Below are 25532 nucleotides of genomic sequence, written 5' to 3' on the forward strand. Positions count from 1 at the left end.
GAAGGTCGACTTTCGGACATTTCCCCCAAAACAAAATTTTGGCACCCCCAAAAGGGTTTGGAAAGCGGGGGTTAGTACAAGGGTCCTTTTTCTTTTTTAAAAAAACCTCCCCCAAAACTCTAAACAGTCCAAACCACCCCCCAAAAAATGGGAAGAAGCCACCATCAAGTAAAAAACTGAAACTTAATTTTAATGTTGAAATTTTCTTGCTTGAAAAAAAATTAGACGTCATTTTAGGGCACCCTCCAATTTTTATTTTTTTTAAAAACCGAAAAAAAATTTTGGAAAAAAACCCCATAAGATCGATCACCAATCCCTTCACCTTTTAAAAAAAAAAAAACTTCTTCGCTGTACCAAAATTTGTGTTGAATGTAAAAACACGAACTCCTTTAAAACCGCGGGCGCTTGAAACTTCGTCCGGGAAATTTTCTTTGTTTGACTGGATTTTTCCCCTTAAATCCCGGGTTCCCAATTTTATTTGCCCAAATTTTATACCCCTTTTGACGACCAAAAAAGAAATCAGCTGAGTATCAAAAAAACCCATGCCCACAAAAGATCCCCCTTTGGCTGATCAGTAACCCAAAATACCAGCCCCAAACAGTTTCACCTTTAGAGTCCCCCAGACAAAAAATCGGGGTTTTTTAAATTCGTTAAAAATAAGAATTTTAAAATTGTTAAACTTTTTAAATTCGCTTTTTTTTAAAATTTTTTTTAAATCGAGATAATCAAAAGTTTTTCCCCGGGAAGGGGGGGATGAAAAATTAGAGCAAAATCTTAAAAAAAAAAGGATATTTAAAAACCCCGGGCCCACGGCCGGAAAATCTTTTTAGCGGGGGTTCAACTTTCGGGGAACCTTCCCCAACCCCAATTTCTCCCAACCCCCCCATAGGCGGGGAGCGGGGTTTTTAAAAAAGTCCTTTTTCCCTTTTTTGAAAACCTCCAAAAAACTTTTGAAAAAATTCCGACCAATCCCCAAAATCGGGGAAAAAAAGGCCCCATAAAGGTAAAAACGAAACTTAATTTTTAATGTTTTAATTTTCTTGCATGAAAAAATTTTAATAGACTGCCCAATTTTATGGCACCTCCCAATTTTTATTAAATTTTAAAACCGAATCAAAATTTGGACACTTTCAAAAAAATCAAACCTCCCCCCAATCCCTTCCACGGGTAGAAAAAAAACGTCTTCGCGGTGCCCCAAAAAATTTGTCGTTAAATTTAAAAAAAACCCCAAAAACCCTCCTTTCCCCCGCTGCCCTGAAACTTTGGGGCCGGGGGGTTAATACATAGTTAAACGGGATCCCCACTTACAAAAACCGGATGTCCGTTTTATTTTGCCCAAATATACCCCTTTTTAAACGACAATAGCTTTCAGCTGAGTTAATTTTTTTTAAAACCTTTGCCAAACAAATCCCATTGCTAATATTTAACCCCAAAGAATTTCCAGCGCCCAGTATCACCTTTAGAGTCCACCAGACTAAAATCTGTGATTTAATTTTCGTTAAAATAAGTAATTTTTAAAAATTTGTTGAAAATTTTTTAAATTATGTTTTTCTGAAAAATTTAATCGAGAAAATCAAAAAATTTTTTTTTCCCCCGGGAGAGGGGGTAAAAATAAAATGAGCAAATTTTTAAAAAAAAGGGGGGGAAATTTAAAACCTTTGGACCCCTTGCCGGTTATCTTTTTGAAAGGGTTTCCGATTTTTTCAACACTTCCCCAACACAATCGCACCACCCGGGGCTGGAAAGGGTTAGTAAAAGCCCTTTTGTTCTTTTTTTTAAAAACCTCCCCCAAAACTCTAAACAGTCCCCCAAATCTCCAAAATCAAAAAGCCCCCAAATCAAGAAAAAATGAAACAGAATTTTAAATTTTGTGATTTCTTCCCAATAAAAAATTTAAAATAGACTGTCATTTAACATTTTTTTGGCCCAACCTCCTTTTTAAAAATAATTTTGAACCGAAAAAAATTTTGGAAAACCTTTTTTTTTCATAAAAATTGCCCTCCCCAAACCCTTCAAAACTGAAAAAAAAATTTTTCGCTTTTCCACTTTTTTCGTTAAATTTAAAAATGAACACAACTCCATTCCCCCGCGGGCCCGGTTTGAAAAAGGGTCTCCAGGGAAATATCATGGGTTTAAATTTGGATGCCCCCAAACTTACAAAGGGGGAAATTTGCCCAGCTTTTTTTTTGACCCAATATACCCATTTGACGAAAAATTTAGCATCAGCGGTAATCAAAAAACCCTGGGGCCCCAAACTGTCCCTCCTTTTGATCAGAAACCCAAGTTTTTCCGCCCCCACCATTTGTTCCTTTTAAGAGCCCCCCGACAAAATCGGGGATTTGAATTCGTTAAAAAAATAGCCACTTAAACATTTGATAAAAAATTTTACCTTTTTTGGGGAAATTTTTAATCGAGAAAAACATAAGTTTTCCCCGGGGAGGGGGGGAATAATTTTAATTTTTAGCAAATTTTTTAAAAAGGAAATAAAATTTTTTAAAACCTGGACACTGGGGGGTTATTTTTTAAAAGGGAAAGGGGCGGGAATTTCAGAAACTTCCCCCACAATCTGCCCCCCTTTTGTGCGGGAGCGGGGGTTTTAAAAAAGCCCTTGTTCTTTTTTGAAAACCTCCAAAAAAACTCTAAACCCACCCCCAAACCACTCCCAAAATCAAAAAAACCCCATCAAATTTAAAAACGAAACAAAAATGAAAAATCTTGTGAATTCTTTCTGAAAAATTAATGGGACTTTTTTTTTAACCCTTTTATGGCCCCTTTCCAAATTTTTTTAAATTTTTTAAACCAAAACCAAAATTTTGGACACATGTTTCAAAAAATTTGGGACCTCCAATCCCTTCACCCTTTAAGGGAAAAATATTTTCGCTGTGCCCCAAAAAATTTTTGTTGAATGAAAAGGGAACACAAAACTCCAAATTCACCGGGCTGCAGGGGAAAACCTTCCCCGCCCCCAGGGTAATATCTTTATTTTTGCCCTGTACGCCCCAAAAAACTACCGGATGCCGCTTATTTAAAACCAATAAAACCCTTTTGACGACAAATAGCACCCGCGGGATTTAATTTTTTTTAAAACCCTTTAAACAAAACTTTTCCCTTTCCCTTGGGCTGATCATAACCCAGAATTTCCAGCCCCAAACCCGTGCCCCCATTGGGAAGCCCACCAGCCCCTTAAAATCTGCGATTTGAATTCTTTAAAAAAAATAGCCACCTAAGCTTTGAAAATTTAATTTACGCTTTTTTTTTGAAAATTTTTAAACGAGATAAAAATAAAAATTTTTCCCACCCGGGGGGAGGGGGGGATGAAAAATTATTAAAAAATACTTAAAAGGGGAAAGGAAAAATTTTAAACCTGGACACTCCCCTTTTTAAAATCTTAAGCGGGGTTGGGAACTATTCCAGACCCCCCAAAACACAATCTGCCCCCCCATAAGCTGGAGCGGGGTTGGTAAAAAGTCCTTGTTCTTTTTTTAGTAACCTCCAAAAAATTCGGGGAACATTTCCCGCCCACTCCCAAAAACCCAAGAAGCCACCACCCAAGAAAAAACTAAAACCCTAATGTTAATTTTGTGATTTTTTTTTTTTCTTTGAAAAATAAAATTGCTTTTCATTTTTGGCACCCCCAAATTTTAATTAATTTTAAACCCCGGAATCAAAATTTGGACAAAAGGTTCCTAAAAACGCTCCCAACCCCCTTCACATTTGGTTTAAAAAAACACGTTTTTCCCGCTGTGCCCCAAAAAAGGGGCGTTTAAAGAAAAATTGGAAACACGAACCCAAATTCCCCGCTTGCGGCAAAAAGGGTCGTCCGGGGGGAAATATTTTTGGTTAGGGGTTTCCCACAATACTCCCCGGAGGGTAACTTTTGCCCAAAAAATTTCCATTTGGGGCGCCCAAATTTCTCGCGGGTTTTTATTTAAAAACCATCGTCAAAAAGGGCCCCATTGCAAATTAGGTTTCCCCGGTTTTCCGCGCCAACTTAGGGCCTTTAGTACAAATAAAGGGAAACCGGAAAATTTAATTTCATTAAAATACCACCTTTTTTTGATAATTTTTTTAATGATTTGTTTTTTGGGGAAAATTTCCCCTTCCCGGAAAAAAAAAAACCCCCACCCCCCCCCCTTCCCACCCCCCCCAAAAAACCCCCCCCCAAAAACCCGCCTTCTCCCTCTCCCCAAAAAAAACCCCTCCCCCAAACCCCCCCAAATTCCCTTTTTCCCCCTCCCCCCCCCCTTCCCCCAACAAAAAAGGGTCCCCCCCCCCCCCCCACCCCGGAAACCCCCTTCCCCCTCCCCCTCCCTTCCCTTCCCTTCCCAACCCCCTCACCCCCCGGAAAAACCCCCCAACCCCCAAAAAAAAACCCCGGGCCCCCCCCCCCCCAAAAACCCCCCCCCCCCCCTTCCCCCCCGCCCCCTTCCCCCCCCACCCCCCCTCCCCATCCCCCCCCCCCCCCCCCCCCCCCCCCCCCCCTTCCCCCCCTTCTCCCCCCCTCCCGGGTTTCCCTCACCCCCCCTTTCCCCCCCCCAAAAAACCCCCCCCCCCCAAACCACTTTCCCCCCCCCCCCCCCAAACTTTTTTTTCCCCCCCCCCCCAAAAACCCCCCCCCCCTTCCCCCCAAAAAAACCCCCCCTTTAAAAAAAGCCCCCCCCCCCCCCAAAAAAAAAAAAAAAACCCCCCCCCCCCCCCCCCCCAAAAAAACCCCCCCCCCCCAAAAAAAAAAAAAAAAACCCCCCCCCCCCAAAACCCCCCCCCCCCCCCCCCTCCCCCCCCCAAAAAAAAACCCCCCCCTTTTCCCCCCCCCCCCCCTTCCCCCCCCTTTACCCCCCCCCCCCCCCTTCCCCCCTTTTCCCCCCGGGGAAAAACCCCAAAAAAAAAAACCCCCCCCCGGGGGAAAAAACCCCCCCCCCAAAACCCCCCCCCCAAAAAAAAAAACCCCCCCCCCCCCCCAAACCCCCCAAAAACCCCCGGGGCCCCCCCCCCCCCCCCCCCCCCCCCCCCCCCCCCCAAAAACCCCCCCCCCCCCCCCAACCCCCCTTTCCCCCCACCCCCCCCCCCCCCCCCCCCCCCACACCCCCCCCCCCCCGCCCGACCCCCTTTTCCCCCCCTCTCCCTTCCCCCCCCCCTCCCCTTTTCCCTCCCCCCCTCTCCCCCCCTCCCCCTCCCCCCTCTCCCTCTCTCCCTCTCTCCCCTCTCCCTTCTCCCTCCCCTCCCTCTCTCCCTCCCCCCTCCCCGCCTCTCTCCCTCCCCTCCCCCTCTCCCCCCTTCCCCCCCTCTTTTCCCCCCCTTCTCCCTTCTCCCTCTCCCCCTTTTCCCCTCCCCCTCTCTCCCTCTCTCCCTTCTCCCTCTCTCCCTCCCCCCTTCCCCTCTCTCCCTCTTTTCCCTCTCTCCCTCTCTCCCTCTCTCCCTCTTCCCTCTCCCCCCTCTCCCCCCTCTCCCCCCCCCTCCTCCCTCCTCCCTCTCCCCCACTCCCTCTCCCCTCTTCCCTCTCTCCCTCCCCCGCCCCCCTCCCCCCTCCCCTTCTCCCTCCCCTTATTACCAAAAACGGGGTTTTTGGAAGTTTTCCCGAAGTTCCCCTTTCGCGGGGCCCCAAACCCTCCGTCCTGGACAGGTGTAGCCCCCGAAACCGTAACTTCCTCTGGGAAGCCCAAGATCTGGACAAAAAAACCCCGCTCCCATACGCGAAATTTAAATTTTTTTCAAAATAATTTTTTTGAAAGTTTTGTTATTTTTTTTGGGGTTTTGAGATTCGAAACGCAGACAAAAAAATTTTAAATAAAATTAAAGGGGGCCCATTTTAAAACACATTAAAGGGGGGGCATTTCCCTTCAAAAAAAAAATGTTTATTTTTGAAGGGTTAAAAGGTTTTAAAAAATAAATCAAAAAAATACCCCCCTTTTTCTATAAAAAAGGGTTCATGCGGGTTCTTTGGGGGAGAAAAGTAACTTCCCCCTTAATACACCCCGGATTTTCGAAAGCCCGGGGGGTTTGAAGCAGCTTGAGCCTGGGCTCCCTGAAAAATTTTTTCCATCAATATTTTTACGCCTTTTAACCCTTAAAAATTTGTAAGTTTTGGGACCGTTCCCCTTTTTTGGGTAGAAAACCAAGGGGACCGACACAGTTATTGGAATTGGGGTTATCAATTTCTTTTTTTTTTTAAAAACGTGGAATTTCACAAAAAAATTTTATTCTAAAAAAATTTAAAACATTTTAATATTTTAAAATGACGCCCAGCGTTTTTGAAAATTTTTGAGTTTTGGAATTTTTTAAAAATTTTGTGCAGAATTATTTTTGGGACGTGGCTTTCACTGGTAAAGGGAAGACCCGAGTTTTTTTCCCAATTGACAAAAGGGGGTAATGATGAAATGAAAAAACCTAAATTTAAAATTTCCCGGTTTTTAATGTAAATTTACCATTTTATAAAATTATCGGGGGAAGATAATTGAAAAAAAAATTTTTTTTTTTTTTAAAGGGGAATAAAAATTGATTTTAAAAAATTGAGAACCCAAATCCCCCCTTTAAAACCCAATTAACAATGTATGTTTGTGAAAAACCTTTTTGTTCTTGCAAATTTGGGGCCCCGACAAAGATGAAAAACAAGAAAATTCGGGCAAATTTTTTCCCTTTGCTTCTTTTCCCAAAAAATTCAAAGCAAGATAAAGTTTTTTAAAAACCCATCTGTTTACCCTTTTTCTGAAACTACGGTTAGGAAAGTTTGGGAAAAAAATGAAAAATTTGTAAAATGTAGTAACCCCCCAATAAAAATAAATTTTCAAAAAAAAAAATCAAAATAAAACGGGGGCCTTTGGGTGTGACGGTTTAAATTCCTGAGTTTTAAAGTTTTTTTGTCCCAAAACGGGAAACGTATTGAAAGAGAACTTAAAGGGGGGAAAATTTAAAATTTTAAAATTAATCCGAAAAAATTTTAAAGTCCCTCTATGTAACGATTTTGAGAAGCAAAAAATGAAAAAAAAACCAAATTGAAGGGACGATCTGGCCCTTCCTCTAAGCTAGGAAAGTAATTAAACGAAATTGATATACATTGGAACACAATCACAAAGAGGAAAATCGCAATAATTATAAAGAGCATTGTATGGATTCTCACCCTAGTCGGATTATGGCATTGGTATAATCTTTAAAGGGCAGAAAAAATCCCTTTTTTTAAATTAGAAAATAGACTGAAATAAAACCCCGAACAGAAAAAAAGATAAAATTAACAGGCAAAAGTTTCGTTTTTCTTATCAAAAAAATTTTCCAAATTTTAAATTTATAAAACCTTTTTTTCCCTTCCTTTGCCCCTTTCACCCATTTATTACCAAATAAATTTTTTAAAACCCCAAATTTAAATTTTTGGAAATTAATATTTAAAAAACCTTTTTTTCCATTTTAACAATTAAAAATCTTACAAATGCAAAACCCAAATTTAAAAAAATTAAATTTAAATTAGCTGGAAATTTTAAATGGAATTTTATTTTTTCTAAGAAAAATTTAATAAAAAAAATTTCAGTTTCTCTGATCGGGACCCCGGGAGTTGGCAGATGTCACAAAGATTTTTCTCACCATTTCGAATTTTCTTTTTAAAGATTCAATAATTTTAAACCAACTAAAATTTTGGTCACCCTTTTTTGCTTACTGACCATGTGGTCACTGGACAAAAATTCCATCCCGTCTGTGAAATTTCGGTCCAGGAAATTTCAACTTACATATTTGAAAATGGGACAAAAATGAGACAATATGATTTATCCACTTTGTAAGCCTTTCTCTGGGGATTTTATTTCCAGTATCTCAAATTTGTCTTATTGCAAACAAGTAAACCCATTGAAAACTTTAAAGGGGAAAAAACCCTCCAAAATGTGAAAAATTTTTGGTGATTTTTTATTTAATTTCGAAACCTCCGAAAATGGCCCCGTCCTCCAATTGAGTCTCATGCCCTCCAAATTTTTAACCCGTCTAATTTGTTTAATTAGTCAAATTGGGCAAAAATGCCGTCCAGTCCCCGTTTGAATTTCGGCAGGTCCTCTTTGGAAAAGGCGTTAAAAGGGATTATCGCTCGATTTCATAGGAAAACTAAAACCCAACTTTTTTTTTCGTTTTCTTTTTACCGTCTAATCGGGTTTAAAATGGGGATCAGGAAAAAAGGGCAAATTGTCGTTTTCACGGTTTTAAAATTTTTCCAAACTGCTAAAATTGGCCTAGTTTTTTTTTAGTTTTTTGATATGAAATTTTTAACGTTTAACAATTTTGTCCCCTTCTTATAAAAAAGGGTTTTTTTGAATTTTAAAGGGGGTTAAAAAAAAAATTAAATTAAAAAGAAAATTTTTCCGGTTTAAATAGCAAAAAAAACCCAAATTTGGGTTTTTAAAATTTTTTTCACTCCGTAGAGGTTTTTGCCAACTTTGGGCCGTTTTAAAATGGGCGTGATTTAACGGGTGGCAACCCCTTACCATAAAAGGGAGTTAAAAGGGGGCGCGATCAGCCGTCATTTCCGGGCCCCTTTTCCAATCGAAGTGTTTTTATAAAAATTAAGCCCGGGTTTAAAAAAAAGTTTCTTTATTGGGAAAAGGAATTTCTAGACTTTCCAAGTTTTTAAAAAAGAGCAAATTTGGGAAAGCACGCCCACTGATATTTACAATAAAAGACTATTTTTGTATCACTATCGAGCGTGCTAAATCACTCTACACTCGATCTTTGCGATTCAACACTCGACAGTTGAAAGCAACCTGAATTGATGTATTTTGTATTTTCCAATGCTGATTCCGAATCATGATCACCCCAAAATCCACATAATTGATAATGCATAACACATAATTATAAACAATAAGATGCTCCCCTGGTGAGATATGATTGGCGATAAAATGTCTCGACCAGTACGTGATACGACCATACATTAAGGAAGTTGATTAAATTTCTCGTTAGGGTTCTATTTATATTCTCGATAGGGTTCTATTCTGGGAATCTGGGTTAGGGGTCGTTCACCCCCCCCCCCCCCCTCCGTAATTAACCGTAAACCAAGACCGAACCCCCCCCCCCCCCCCCCCCCCCCCCCCCCCCCCCCCCCCCCCCCCCCCCCCCCCCCCCCCCCCCCCCCCCCCCCCCCCCCCCCCCCCCCCCCCCCCCCCCCCCCCCCCCCCCCCCCCCCCCCCCCCCCCCCCCTATATTACGTAATCAAGCCCAAGGTTGACCCAGCCATCCTTATAAACTAATAAAATAACAAATTCTTAAATTTCAGGCTGGTTGCTTACATTATGTATTTTTTCCGAGCGATAAAACTACATTTAACAAAATACTGTGTACTGCGAAATATCTCGTCGAAAAAGCATAAAAGCGCAGCATTTGAATTTTGCGCCTCATAGTGCACTTCCTACTTTAAGTTTAACTAATTTGCTTGCCCAAAAATTATCACGTGAATTTGGTTTTTATGGTTTTGCTTGACAGATGTTTGTCATACGTTGTATGACCCGCCGTGCACTCGTGATCGTGCGCGACTCCCCCTGTATCGTAGAACCCATAGTGAAACAACCGTGGAGTCACGACGTGATACAAACAAATGTTACTCGTCTAAATTTCTTCGAAGTAGCGCGTGGCGCTTTCTTCTCGAAATATTGGCCCGATGGCAAGTGCTACGAAGTAGCGCGCGCCGGGCCAGACCATTAACAATGGTCTAGTAGTGCGTAGACACATGGCTATGTGAACTAATAATGCTTCTCGCAACCACTTCGCTAAATTGGCGAAATGCAATGCCAAATGCACCATTGGGCCTCACCGAGCTGTGCAGAAGGATTGACATCGTGAATCAACCTTAATCCCAACCCTAAACAATCGAATTCGTTTTTAACTAGCCTGTCACTTGTCACTTGACACGATATTACTGAAACGACAATAGAATTCACGATGTGATACAACCTTGAACCTTTTACCACAGGAGGAGCAAAGTGCAAAGAAACTGCCACAAACTGCTACTAACTGCTACAAACTGACACTAACCCAGCAAACCCTACCGGCCGGGGAATATCTCCAAAAGTAAAATAAATAGAACCTTCCGGTTTTCAACAAAATTTCCGTCTCGTAAATTTAAAGGGGGCTCCCCAGGAGCACAATTGGGGACAACTTAGATTCTGAATTAAACCGAAAAGTTTGATTTCTGGCTAAATTAAAAATCGCAGCTTTTAAACTTTGCAAAGTCATGTCGTTGTCATGACTACTAAACTAAATGCAGCGTGTGAAAGGTAAACTCGATGTGACGCGCGACGCCAAACGTGCTGTTGAAAATCTATCACCTCTAGCAAGCCCAGCAGGCGGTAAGGTTTTCTGGGAACTGCCACTTGTAGCGCAATGCGTTACTGTACCTCGCTAGATCAGCTTAACGGATGTTACTCGTCTAAATTTCTTTACTGGGCCGCGCTCAGCCTGTCATTCCGCCAAATATATATATGTTAATGAACATAATAGCCTGGGGTCCTCAGGTAAAAATTTCTTCGAAGTAACGCGCGCCGCTTTCTTCTCGAAATGGTCCGATGGCAAGTGCTACGAAGTAGCGCGCGCCGGGCCTGATCATTAACAATGGTCAATAGATCGGCAAGATGCGCTACTGTGCGGCGCCGAGCTCATGCGATGAAGTGACATCGTCAATTAAACTGCCACAAACTGCTACCAACTGCTGCAAACTGGCACTAACTGTCACAAACTGCTACTAACTGCTGCAAACAGCGCGCGAATGCGTGGGCGTGATTGCAGCAATTAGTAACTGTTTGTGACAGTAGGTGCCAGTTTGTAGCAGTTAGTAGCAGTTTGTAGCAGTTAGTAGCAGTTTGTGGCATTTTCTTTGCACTTTGCTTCTCCTGTGTTACGTGACCAAAACAGTTTTTTACCCATAAAGCTCTCCAGGGAATTGAGCGTTTTTACTTTACATTATGTCATGCATGGGGGTGATTCGAAATCAGCGTTCAAAAATACACCAGTTAAGATTACTTTCATACTCTCAGGATTTTTAATTTTCACGCAATTAAAAAAATTTGATTGCACAAGTTTTTATTAAAATTTGGGCAATCGATTTAGTGTCAGCGTTTGTTGTCGTACTGCATACGTTGTATGACCCGCCTGTATCGTAAAAAAAATCTACACTATAGTGAAACGACAGTGGGGGTCACGACGTGATTGGTGATACAAAGCGTTTGTAGATACAAAATAGTATAGGCTCGATCCAGCCAGTATATATGGTAGAAATTATGACTGAGTATATAAGTTTTTTCATTGTTAATTGTTAATGGACTGAACTACTGACCTTGTAGGTTTACAACCTACCAGAACGCGCGCCGAGTTGGACTCGTCGACGGTCCAATATATGGAACAGATATTTTACGAGTATCACCCGTTAATACTGACCTAGCGCCCGTTACTTTGTATTGTGTAGTACGTAATATATTGCATAAACAATATATATCAGAGTGAAATTGAGTGGAATTTGAATTACAAAATTGTCGAATTGATATTGGCCTCTAGTAACCTAGTATGGGCCTTTAGTAGGGGGGCTCTTACTAATTCGCTCGCCCACAAATTTCACGTATAGAAAACGGAGTTTCTTAGGTATTTAGTGTATGCTAGTCAAGCTCTAGTCACGTAGCACGAACGGCAGGGCGTACCGAATAGTAGAAATGAAACGAGTAACTAAAAAGGATCTAATTAAATATAAAGGAAAAGTAATACAAAGTGAACGTCAACAGATAAAAACTTCTAAGTGTTCGCTCCAATCAACTGACGTGACTAATAGATCACTCGACGTGTCTAATCACAAATGGTAGTGCTCAGTAAGACTGGCTACCGTCAGTTTGAATCCCTTAAAATGATTAAGGGGCAACTAAGAAGTGAGCTCTCCACTTCCGGCTCTCCGGGTATACTCTCAAAACTCGTCACGCCACACTGCGTGACGGCACAACGCATCTGCTTGCACCACGTGACACGCCGTCTCGCCAATGAGCACTCCACTAGCAGTCACGCTGTGGTCGCGAGGACCAACCACAGGCCTGGCTGTAAGTCAGGTGCAAAGTGAGCGGACGGCTCGTTTCAGACAGTTAGTCTGACAGTAGTTCTGCCAGCCAACCGACTTACACTCAAAATGTGTAACTCCCAAATACGAACATATAAAAACATTTGGTTATTATATACCCGGAAATACATACTAAATCCTACGTCCCGTAAACGTTATACTAAAACTAAGATATCCTAAAAGATATCTCTAAATACCATATTACAACATCTCTACCCAAAAATTTTTTTCGAATATTTTAAAACAATAAAATAATCGCCTTATTCAAAATTTAAATTTTAATGCTCCCACGCATCAAAAGTCCAAAACTTAAAAATAAGTCAAGTCTCAAAATAAAATACACGGCCCTAACCCTGTGCATTAAATTTAAATCCTCAAAATACTAAAATTAAAACTAAAATTGACTTCCAAAAATCTTTCAAAACTTTCCAATACTTCCTTTTCGCACCAAGTTGTATAGTCCTTGGTGTTGAGTCTTCATCAATTGATAGAGATGTATCTGAATCTCTAAAACGTCCTTGACAAGCAAAACAAAGAAGTCGAAATAAATTCGAAAGTATCTACGTTTCCACCACTAAAGCAGCCCTGAGCGAGTCGTGTTGAGAGTAAAGATCCTATTATCCCTATCAGTAGTGTTCTGAAAGATAACACGTGTTATTCCAATCAAGATAAGGTTTTGAACGGCATAATATACGTACGTCATCTATGTAGAGTCTAAACCTGTACAGTGCTAAACTCTAAACTGGTTGTAGAAGTACCACCATATACACTCTAAGTGTCATTTCACTTCATGATACTAATGTATTCTGCCGTCTACTGGTTCAGAAATTTCAAAAGATCCTTGACCAAACTCACTTTCTCGTACCCTAAACGGTCAGGTTGTCTCCGTTCCTCAGGTCTCCTAGTGTTATATCTGCGCTCCTCCCTCGGAGGGCTCTGTCTTCTTAGATCCACAGGAGAAAGCGATCCTGTTGTGTCAATGTCGTGCCCCACTGAATCATATGACATAGAACTGCTATGACCCATCGTTCCTTCACCAACAACCGGACTCGATGATCTTCTATCGGCCGATCTCTCTCTAGCTGGAGTGAAGAAATCTGCAGAATTATCAACTGTTTCTACACTATCGCCTGAGGGAATGTTATGTGTGAGAGGTGTTACAGTACTAAAACTAGGATTAGTAGAATTCGTATCTAGTTGTGCAGGACTATTCACAACCCTAGGAGTAGAACTTAAACTAGGTTGTTTATAAATGCTAGCTGCACCATCCTTCTCCAGACGAAACTTCTTCGGATGAACCTCTCTTCTCCTTGCTACAACTGGTACTCTTCTCAGTTGAAAATCTGTCTCTTCTTCACTATCACTATCGGAATAGACTACATCTCGCCTTGATGAGGCCGTCTCTAACTCAGCTTCACTGCTAACAATTTTAGGCAATGTAAAGCTAGTCTCTAGCTTCTCAGAAAACTTGTTCCTGACATATCTCTTTAACTTTCCAATGTTGAACACCTTCTTCTCTCCATCAGGCAAATCTAAACATTACAAGTGATCGTTTATCTTCTTAGAGATCTTATACGGGCCAACCCAACGAGGACCGAACTTGTGCTTTGGGCAATTTATCAAAACAAACGCTTCCTCACCTTCCTCAAAGAATGGTCCCTTAACGTGCTTATCGTGATATCTCTGTGCATAGCAAAAATCACGCTCAGCTTGGACCCTCACCCTCCTGGTGATAAACTTGAGATTCTTGTACAGCTCGTACGCTTCAACATCAAACCCATTCTCCTTCATAGGCTCTAACTCGAAATCCTTACGATTCTCAGCTAGCAGGCTTAACGGTGTGTTTAACTCACGACCAAACACCAATCTGTTGCTAGAATAACCTGTGTGCCGATTCCGTAATGAGTTAAGTACAAAGACTACTCTAGATAACCAAAGATCCCAGTCCTGGTATCGTCCCGGTGGTAAGCTGGTTCTCAGTGCAGTATTCAACCGACGGTTTGCTCTCTCAACTCTTCCAGTACTACGAGAAACGTACGGTTGGCCATGAATGTACTTGCAATCTAGGGCTTGAGCTATGGTCTCGAAATACTTGGCTCTAAAACCCGGATGATTATCAGCCATCATGAATCTAGGCTGGCCAAAACGATCAATCCAAAACCTACGAATCAAAGACACGCTCTCCTTAGCTGTCTGGGTCTTAGTAGGAATAGCTACCACATAATTTGACCAACAATCGGTTATCGTCAAAATATACTTGTAACCTCTAGGTGTAGCACCAACCTTCTCAGGAACTATATGATCGAAACAAATTGCTGAGTTAAATGAGTGGAACAATATGTGCTTGAGAGGTGCCTTATTGTACGCCTGAGGTGGCTTACTTGCTGCACACTTGCAACATGCTGCGATCCACAATTTGAAACATTCACCCATTTTCGGCCAGTAGAAATGTCGTTTACAGACCTCAAGACAATTTTCTACTCCAGTATGTGCGGTCTCCTGGTTGTGCACCATGTCCAGGACAGATTCATGCAAGGATTCGGGGACTATGATCAACTCTCTACTTCCCTCCGGATCCCTCACTTCAGTCCAACGTCTCTTAAGTATCCCGTCCTTGATACTTATAAGATCAAACTGTTTCCAATAACTCAACAGTTCCTGAGGTATTTTACTAGTCTGAATGGCAACAGGTTTCTCACCCTTGGTAACCCAACTGTAGACCTGGTTTAAAATATCATCATCCTTCTGAGCCTGTTTAAACTGCTCATTGGTAGGATTAAGAAATTTGACCCCTCTCTCTAGTGAGCTTACATCACTAGTAACCGCTGAAACCATTTCCACTACTGATGCTTCCTCTGTAGGAATAGGATCAGCCTGGGTAAGACTACAATTGCAATGACGGCTATCAACCTCAGGCGTAATCTGAACAATGCTTACAATACTAGGGTCTTCACTATTTTCATCAAACAAGAACCCCGGAATCATACTGTCCTCAACACTCACCTCATTGCAAGATTCCTCAATCAGATTACTGCAATCATCATCAACCACAGTCTCGCTGCTAACCGGTACTTGCATCCTCTTAAACAGTGTCGGGTGTTTACATCTATAATGCTCACGTCTCACCCGGTTTACTCCTTCTAACGCAGCATCAAGACTAAAAGTGGAACTATGACCAATGCTCGCAACATTTTCTCGAGATTTACCATAAACCTGATACTTATACCGACTAAGTCCATCACACATCTGGTTACTCTTCCCCGAGATATGCTTCATGGTAAAAGTATAGTTAGCAAGCTCTTGAAGCTTCCTGATGACCGAAGATGACATTTTAGAAAATATTGTCGTAATGTTCAAGAGTGGCAGACAATCTGTGATAACCGTGAAGTTTTTAACGCCACGTAAGTAAACCGAGAAATGTTTCAGAGTCTGATATAAAGTCTCAAATTCAATCTGAGTTTGCGGCCATATCCGCTTGTGGTCCGGAACCTTACGAGAAAAGTATGCAATCACCCTCCTCTTTCCTTTGATCCACTGAGTCAAAGTGCCACCAAATGCGTGTTTAGAACCATCTAGAGTCACCTCATAACTATTTTCCGGGTCGCTAACCTCCGGAAAAGCTAGGACAGGACTTGATATCAACATGTCACGTAACCTCTGAAATGCACTCTGGCAATCTTCAGTCCACTCAAACACCTTATTTTTCCGAAGTAAAGCATAAAGGGGACGTGCTATCTCGGAGTATCCCTTGCAGAACTTCTTGGAATAGTTTAACATGCCCAAAACTGACTGCAATTCCGCTCTATTACAGGGAGGTTCTAACTTCTTAATATGCTCTATGCGAGAGTCGTTCATCCTGACTCCTTCCTTAGTTAGAGTAATACCGACATATTCAACCTCCTCACGTAAAAATCTGCACTTACGAGGTGTTAGTTTCAGATTACCCAACTTAAGACGAGCAAAAAGTACCGACAGTATCTGAATGTGAGACTTAACATCACGTGTGAATATCAGTAAATCATCTATGAAGAATGCTAACGCATCAGATATTCCCAGACCGTTTATCAGCCGCATGACCATTCTAGTAAACGTAGCTGAACTAGATTTCAGGCCCATGACCATTCTAGCAAACTGATACCTCTTCTGATTGTGCATGAACGCTGTGACATGCCTGGATTCCTTGGTATACGGAACCTGATGAAAAGATTTACTCAAATCCACTGTCGAATACAAATTCTTATCGCCCACTTTGTCTAAAATGTGGTTCAAGTTAGGCAGCTCCATCAAATCATCCTGAAGCTCTAAATTTACCATTCTCAGATCCGCAACTAATCTAGAGCGATCTCCTGAAGGCACCAGGAAAAGGGGAGAATTGAAATTAGAGTGGTCAGGGCATTCCTCAACCACACCAGATCTAAGCAAACCTCTAATCTGTCTATCCATTTCCGGCTGCTGTTTGAACGGAATCTTTCTCGATGGAACCCACCTAGGTTTATAGTTATCCTTGAGCTGGAGATGTGCCTCAAAGAAATTACAACAACCTAAATCATGCTCTCCACTCGAAAAACGGTTCTATACTCCCACACAGTCTCTCGAAGATCATTCTTGTCTTCTTCGCTAATCTTCAACTCGTCTAACTTCAACTGTTTGAAAAGACTCTCTCTATCCCATTCCTTAACAAGCGGCTCCTCATCAGCTAGCTTGCTCACCTCTGGCATTGAACAATCAGATGACACCGCATTAACCGTTTCACAGGTCACTCTCATCACTCGCTCACCAAACTCTACTGGCTTCATCTTGCCCAGCCAGGTTCTCTTATTTATCTTCACAGGCTTATCTGTAGGATTCATGACTCTAACAGGGACCATGTTGTCCTCAGACCGTATGAGAGAGTGCGCTGTGAATATGCCAGTACCTACAACCGTGTTAATATGAGGTTCTAACTGGCCATAAACGTCATCACGTTGACTTTTAGGTCGCAACAATTTGCCTTGTATGTGAGTGCCCGAGAGAGGTGGTATAATTACTGTTTCATTGCATACTACCTTCATGCAGCGCTTAGTGGGTTTAGGTGGTGTTCTAAAACACGATGAACCCTTGTTAGTATACAGCAATCTATCCCTGGCATTAATATTGATCCCCTGATCAAACATTAAATCCATGCCTATCAGAACCTCTGCCTCATGAAATTCGGAAACAACAAACGTGTGCTCAAAAGATTTTCCGGCAATTATCACTGGAAGCTTTATCTGACCGAAAGTCTTTATGCTATTTCCCGAAAAGGACTTGAGCTTGAGATTACACGACACAACCTTCTCAAACTTATCTATAAATCTGACAAATGATTCAGCAATTATAGAAATAGATGATCCCGTATCCACAAAGAAATTTGCTGATCTACCCGCACAATTTCCTCCAACCAAAATGCAGTTTCCCTTACTGCCACCAATCTCGTTACAATCTTCATAGTAACGTGTGTTTTTGACCGCGGGTGACCTCCTTTTGAATCTAGGGCCACCCTTTAGAAGTTTAAAGGCCCCTGATTTCGAGGTCTATATGCTCTGTTCCCACGATGCTGGCCATGACCATTCTGATATGCAGACCCTCTGTCTTGATATCTAACTCTATTCCCAGCAAATCTGCTCGGACAGTTTCTCTGAAAATGCCCACTATCACCACACTCCCAACAACCTTCTAACTGGGGGCGGACATTACGTGATCCCCGATTACTCGAACTACCCACGTAATTGCGAGCTGGCTGATAACGTGATTGACCAGGCGGGTTTCTACGATCATCATTCCTCATACCACCCCTAAAACTATTGCTAACTAGATTAGGAGTCCATGAATGGCCAGTGTGCTGGTTAACTCCCGACTGGGAAGGAGGACATTCAGGACTATAACTCTCCTGTCTAGTGCCCGTCATAAAGTGGTCACGTGTTTGTCTAGGTGCTGCAAACCTAGCTCTCTGGCCATCTAATTCAGGATTACTAATGGCGAAAATCGTATCCTGGGCCTGAGTGAAACTCCCTGGTTCACCACCAACAGCTAACGTGATACGCTCAGTGTGGATTGCTAGTTTTACTGCCTCTCTATAGGAATGTAACTGGGACTCATAAAGCTTAGTCCTTACAGCTACGTCACGAGCTCCTACAACAAGAACATGCAAGCAACTCTCGTCCCTCTTCGACTCGCAGTCGTATCCGGCTTTAAAAGCAAGCTCATCTATACGTGAAATAAACTGCTGTAGGTTCTCATTTGCTAACTGACGCAATGACATGAGCTCAGTTCTATAGGCCCAAGATTGAGTAGAAGGAAACATCTCCTCTGAGTATCGCTTAACGAGAAGATCGATATTGCATTTCTCTTCCGGCCTGAGAGAGACTTTCTGCAGTGTTTCCCAAGTGGATTCACAACGAATGTATGACAACATGTACGTACTAACATCCGAACCACCACTATGCCCACATAGAATCAAATGCTCCTTGAATCGCCTGGCAAATTTGATGAAATTAGATCCAGTTTCAAAATAAGGAGGCTTGGGAGGCCTGGCACCTGTCAAATGTGGACCAGCTACTGAACTATTCAATGGGGTTATAATACTGTTACCAAAATCATCCTCGGTGTTCGCGTTTCTAAACTGAACCTGCTCGGATTTAATAACAGGATTCATAACGTGCACGTTCTCTTGAAATCTACTGCTAGAACTAGCTGGAGGGGCGTTAGTAACTGTGCTAACTGGCTTAGGCCGTGCATTATCAATCTTATCCTGCAGGCATTCTAAAGCTGAATGTAATTCCTTCAACTTATCTTCTAATTCGGAAATGCTATTGCTATCTGCACCAGGATCTAAACCCTCTATCTCCTTCATTATTTCATCAACGCTAGACTGAATCTTACCCCTTTCTAAAATCAACGTCGCCCACTCCATTTCAGCTGTATAACTATCACACATGCTAAAAAGTGAATCTAAATGTAAAAGTACACTTACAAATAGAGTAGATAAGTACTGGAACAGGCGTACTCTTCACGTTGCTGGAAAATCTTCTAGTCAAGACTTTACTTTGCTTTACTGGAACTGTAACTTCTACGTCTATCACTCCTGAGTAGATGTACGAAAAGCAAGGTTGCTAAAACTACGCAAATCTCACTGACAATCTAGGTAATAACGTACTGAAGTCTACAAGCGGCTGTAAACTAGGTGCTCGTCAAAACGATCGCACTCAACTGGAATATACAGGTACCACAAAATGTGTAGCAACACTTACCAAGTCTAGTAGGAAGTACTGAAGATCTCGAACAATCTCCACGTAATTCTTCTGCACTGCGATGTACACCGAACTTAGCTTATCAAATGAGAAACGTTAGGATCTTAAACGAAACTATACTGAATATAGGTGATACTAGAAGGATTACGAGCAAAAATAGCAACACTAAAAGTGGCCTCCAGATATAGAAAACGGAGTTTCTTAGGTATTTAGTGTATGCTAGTCAAGCTCTAGTCACGTAGCACGAACGGCAGGGCGTACCGAATAGTAGAAATGAAACGAGTAACTAAAAAGGATCTAATTAAATATAAAGGAAAAGTAATACAAAGTGAACGTCAACAGATAAAAACTTCTAAGTGTTCGCTCCAATCAACTGACGTGACTAATAGATCACTCGACGTGTCTAATCACAAATGGTAGTGCTCAGTAAGACTGGCTACCGTCAGTTTGAATCCCTTAAAATGATTAAGGGGCAACTAAGAAGTGAGCTCTCCACTTCCGGCTCTCCGGGTATACTCTCAAAACTCGTCACGCCACACTGCGTGACGGCACAACGCATCTGCTTGCACCACGTGACACGCCGTCTCGCCAATGAGCACTCCACTAGCAGTCACGCTGTGGTCGCGAGGACCAACCACAGGCCTGGCTGTAAGTCAGGTGCGAAGTGAGCGGACGGCTCGTTTCAGACAGTTAGTCTGACAGTAGTTCTGCCAGCCAACCGACTTACACTCAAAATGTGTAACTCCCAAATACGAACATATAAAAACATTTGGTTATTATATACCCGGAAATACATACTAAATCCTACGTCCCGTAAACGTTATACTAAAACTAAGATATCCTAAAAGATATCTCTAAATACCATATTACAACACACGTAACTTTGGTTTTTATGGTTTTGCAGCCGTACAAAACGGTTTTACACAAACCCTAATCCCAACCCTAACCCTAACCATATAAACCCCGAAGCTAGCCAAAACCCTTTTATACCTTATACCTTATGCTTATATTACCACAACCCTAACCCTCACCTGGGGACCTCAGGCTATCATGGTCATAAACACCGAATAGAGATTAAGTGGAATGACAGGCTGAGCGCCGCCCAGTAACCCTAACCATTGATTCACGATGTCAATCCTTCGCAGCTCGGTGAGGCACAGTGGTGCATCTCGCCGATCTACCGAAGGATTGATGCATAACAACAAGACACGCGCTAAAGACGCGCATTTTCTGAGTGATGTTAACGATAGCTTTAAATTCACTGATGTCATTATTATTCAGCGTGACCGGTAATAGTTTAAAAATCAGAAGGAGAAAACACATGTTTAAATTACTAAAAAAGGAGTATCACTTTACAGGATTGAATTTAAATATAGTCATAATAGATAAGAGAGGAATTTGTTTCCCTTTGAATCAATCAAACTAGATGAATTGTTGTAAATACTTAGATCAAACTATCAATCTACAGGCTATCGTCAAACATGTTGCAAGGCGTCATCTTCAGTGACATAATAGATAAGAGTTTATTAACTATCATGCCAACTTTAGAGACGGTAACCACATTAAACTAAAGTTTTCCCAATCAAAATAAAGGGTTTATACAAAATGAAAGGTTTATGCACTAGACTGCGAGACAATTAACCTTATGCAATGCAGGTTAGTATAACTATAATATCGGACTGAGTTGAAATTTCTGAGAGCATGATACCCCAAAATAAATATATGCCTGTGTCTGGCAATAGCGTTCAGATGGCTTCCGAACTTGTGCGGATAAGATAATATAAAAAATACAAATAAACTATAATAACAATCTGAAAATTAATGTATCAGTACAGATCTTATACTCGAAATCAGGCACTTTCAAAACATTTCTCTTAAATTATCTTTCTTATTGTAACTTTAAATTAAAATATTATGATGATCCGGACGATGATAAATATTAAATTACAACTGATTATATTTATGGATTTCGGCCTGTCGATGCTGGAAGCTGATCAGCTAATCGTTAATCGTTACCATGTGACAAGAATAGTATGATGAACCTCCCAATCAGTATCTATGTATCAAAAGAAAATATTGATCTAATTCAACTCGTCGGGAGCCCTTTTGAAACATCTCGAAGTTAGAGTGCAGAGTGCATGATTACTGATTATCAGCACGATTGGGTGAAACAAAGACGAAACCGTGTGTTGATTAGAATTAAAAGAGGAAGATATTTAGTGATAAATTGTGCACCCTTTCATTTAAGTTTTAATTCTTAATACTTGGTAAGTCTAGGGAAAACAGGTGCTAGTTGTCGGAAATGAAATGGAGTCTGTTCCTGATCGAAGTTACATGATGCTGATAGATTTGATGCAGCTCAGCACTCAGCAGCCACTGTCTTCAAATAGAGTGTTCCAGTTCTGCAATCTGCAGTCTCAAATGTTTTCGCCCAGCTTTTCTTTTCATCGTGGTTATAGAAGACAGACCTGAAGAAATACTAGTATAATGATAATATAGGTAACATGTCCAGAATGAGTAAAATTGTATTATCGGCAAATTTACTTATGTGAAAACTCCCAACAGGGTGGCGCTGGCCCAGAAGTAACTGCACACAAGCAACCCTTTAATGATCACGCACGTAATTTGTGTGAAAATATGTAACTCATTTAACGAAGTCAGTGAAAAGAACCTACCTTTATTTACCAATGTCGATTTTTTGCTTGTGATGAAGTAGTCCTCGCAAATGTGAGATATGTATGTAGTTTGTTTTTAAAAGTAGGATTGTAGTCATAGTCGATGTATAGCGACGGTAGTTTACCAGCAGCTCCCTGTACAAATAGAAATGTGGTTTTTATATAATATTACTAGTTAAATCAATGAGTACAATGCAGGAATAAAAAAATGTGTCTTAAATGTTTTATATTAAATGTGTTATAATTATATTAACCACCTTATATTCGTATAATATGTAGTATGTACTCACAAACAATGATAGTCCCAACTGTTTTTAATTGCTTATAATTTAAACCTTCTTATTGAATAATTTAGATGACTGTGTCTGATCTAAAATTGCACGAGAAATAGAGAAAATTAGGTCTCAGACAGAACTCGACCGGGATATAACCGGCGCAGCCGGAATACCGGCTGGTATTTGGCGATTTTGTACCGGTACCGGCCGGGATTTTGGTTTTAGCCGGGATTTTTCCAAAATAAATTCAGTTTTTCTCAACGTTAATTTGAGTCCAAAATTAACAAATCTGTGAACATTTTCCTAAAACATTTTGACGAAGTCATTGAACAATGGAGACTGGAGTCAATCTATATTTAACATAATCATGGGTGTACGAATTATGGACTTCTTTCTGACTTATGACTTAATAATTGTGACTAAGTGTCACGGCTCACGGTCTTGTGTTACCGAGGGACAAGTAAAACAGAGTTCTCCGGGTAAAGAAAGCATTAATAAATGCTATTCAGTATTCATCCTATTCAATTATTCAGGTAAGGTGATGTAAACTGTAAAGTGATAAGCTCCAACGTCAAACACCATGTTCAATTAAATAAGTTTAAGTAACCAATACCAGATCACAGGATTGTTATAGTTACGGAGACTGTTGGAAACGATGCAAACCAGGATCGGACTCCTATCAGAAATAGTCGACCACCGGTCCAGCCTCCCTCAAACTCAAATGCCCTACCACTACCCCAGACCACATCCACCTCTTCAGCCAGGAACAGCGCTCCCACTATACCACTACCAGCAGTTCCTACCGCCTCAGAGGATACACTGCACGTGCCCGTTATTCCTCATGCCTCGTCTTAAATGTCCAGTCCATGAATCCTAGTGCATCAAGTGCGAGTATATGGGAAGTGCCAAAAATCTCAGCTCTTATTCAGGAGAAATCCAAAAACCACTCGTTACCGTTTATTGCACTTACGGAAACGTGGCTCAAGTCCTACATGTCAGACAAATACAAAATGTGCATCACCTCTTTCTCCTGCTGAGCAGAACCTCCCCCTTAAAAGTAAACAAATCTGCATCGCCTCCCAACGACAATCCAGATATATTAAGCAGCAGAGACAATCATTTAAGGAGACTTCGATATCTATCAGGATCATGATTATACTGCCTGAGAACTCAGCACTTCAGGATGAAACATATAATATTTGGTTTTCTCGATTTCATTCATATTTAGACAGAAGTCCGTGTAGATAATTGGTTATAGAATAATTGGATATAATTTTATGCGAAGTTGTGTCTGCGAAAATATACGTGTGAACTGGTCATCCCGCAAATGCTGAAAAAGTAGATGTTACCTATCATAAAATAACCGCTCGCACCGTACAGTGTACACGACAGAGTTGTGACTGCGTTTACAAATTCTTTATCATATTGATGTGTTGCCATGGCAACCGAAACTCCATCGGAAGATCGGCCTGTAAGGCATAATCATGATAATACACAGTATCAAAACATTGCCATTGATATCATAGCAACATTCCAGAGATTAGATTATGTGTGTGTAAGAAAATGTATGTTATAGTATTATACAGTCTGCTAGAACATTCCGTTTACACATGGTGGCCGATAACAACTTGTTTAATTTATCTCCGAATTACACACAAATTTCTGAAAGTTTCGTAGACTTAAATCAATTACAGAGGGTGTGGCTATTGGCCAGCCCCTCTATTTCACTATTATGGTTGAAACTATAAGAATACAGATTATATTGTTACAGTGATTTTACAAAAGTCGAAACAGTAAACACCAATTTGTAGGATACTTTAAATCACACCAAAATTGGTCCCAGAATGCAATGAAATCTGATGGCGTCTTTTCAGTGAAAAAGAGGCCACACCCTCTGTAATTGATTAAAGTTTACGAGACCTTTAGAAAATGAGTTATATAACTTGCAACTTAAACTGAGATAAATTGAGTATTTATACTCAATTTATCTTAGTTGCATGAGTAATATATATATACTCTCATTTTTTTAGAGCAAACGTAATTTAAATGGCTAAACACAATTCAATAAAATTTGGCTCGATCCGATTATCCAAACTATCAAATAAATGCGAAAATGAACCTTCTTTTGAAAACAATGAACACAAATATGTTTCGATTTGACAAATTTCTCGAACCAGTGGTGGTAGTAAGTCATACCAGAACCAATTATTTCAATTGGGCACTCAGTGACTGAGCTATTAATGCCAACGTTTGCACACTGACTTTTGGCCCACCCTGTATATTTATAATATACGGCTGGAAAAAATGTAACTGGATATCTGCCACAATGCTGCTATTATTAAGGTTAAAGTAACATTTAGCACATAAAGAAGTCTGGTTTGCTAGGTTTTAATTGGTCGTATAATAACAAATAAAAATGAGTTAAGACTACAAAAACGGTCGATAGAACCTAATTATAATACCTGTATCGAGAACTCGACTTCAATGCACTGATAGCGTTGGTACTAACATTCTATCAAATTATGTCATATCTTGAGACTTGATAGCTGCCCGAAACAGTTTTGAGTCAACATTATCGTGATATTCTAGAAATTGAAACCAATTCTCAACTTTAAAAAAGCAGGTTTCAATAAATGCCATAGAATTAAATTCTACCTTTTTAAATTTTAAGAATTTGTTGATTTATTAAAATTCTGTCTCAATTAATATATAAGGGTACATGCAATGTATTTCGACACGCACTGTAGACTCACTTATTGGATTCGTGCTAGATGCTGTGTACGTCACCCTCTTAACCACCTCTATGGCGAAGATGAGGATGGTAAGTGCAAGTACAGTAATGTGAGGAGAGGATGGGTATCATTTAGCACATTTTTGCTGTAGGTGTAAAGTAGCTCTTAGTCAAGGAGTATATAAATGACGGCACGACAAGGTTCTGCAACAGATCTCTGAACATGTTATCTTGTGAGCGCCGAGTGAACACTTATAAGAACAAGGCCAGCGATGTAAGACAGTATCATTGACTTAGTCCATGCTGGGAGGAAAAAAGCAAGTACAGACGACCGAAAGGAGTCGTGGTTTGGGATCCTGAGTGGGTCTCGATATTGGATAGTGCTTTTATATATCGGACCTTATGATATTCTCAAGGTCACCAAGACGGCACAGTCTTATGGCGGGAGGTAACGGTACCATCTAAAGAGCAGATTGCTGAATCATACAAGTAAAAACTCTACCGGTACAGCAGTCTTACAGCAGACTGAGA

At 41.0% G+C, this 25532-nt stretch overlaps 1 protein-coding gene and 2 long non-coding RNA genes across 3 annotated transcripts; 1 reads left to right on the plus strand and 2 right to left on the minus strand.

The window, feature by feature from the left end:
• Positions 1 to 4384: 4384 nt before the first annotated feature.
• On the plus strand, positions 4385 to 9212 carry LOC134815501 (basic proline-rich protein-like; the record flags this gene model as incomplete). Its single annotated transcript, XM_063824039.1, is given in 3 exon segments — positions 4385 to 4621; positions 4624 to 5461; positions 8983 to 9212. Coding segments are annotated over 3 exon segments (1305 nt in total), but the record flags the coding sequence as incomplete, so codon positions are not given.
• A 2911-nt stretch (positions 9213 to 12123) lies between these two features.
• LOC134815832 (uncharacterized) lies at positions 12124 to 19403 on the minus strand. Its single transcript, XR_010160308.1, has 3 exons — positions 19321 to 19403; positions 19044 to 19154; positions 12124 to 12689 (listed from the first exon to the last, which is right to left on the minus strand). It is a non-coding gene; the product is annotated as an uncharacterized LOC134815832 (long non-coding RNA).
• Positions 19404 to 21582: 2179 nt separating this feature from the next.
• Positions 21583 to 24820, minus strand: LOC134815319 (uncharacterized). The gene is made up of 3 exons (XR_010160241.1): positions 24733 to 24820; positions 21996 to 22130; positions 21583 to 21788 (listed from the first exon to the last, which is right to left on the minus strand). It is a non-coding gene; the product is annotated as an uncharacterized LOC134815319 (long non-coding RNA).
• Positions 24821 to 25532: the final 712 nt, after the last annotated feature.

The sequence above is a fragment of the Bolinopsis microptera genome, chromosome 5, assembly GCF_026151205.1.
Source record: "Bolinopsis microptera isolate Bmic1 chromosome 5, MBARI_Bmic_1.0, whole genome shotgun sequence".
In the NCBI taxonomy this organism is placed as follows: Eukaryota; Metazoa; Ctenophora; class Tentaculata; order Lobata; family Bolinopsidae; genus Bolinopsis; species Bolinopsis microptera.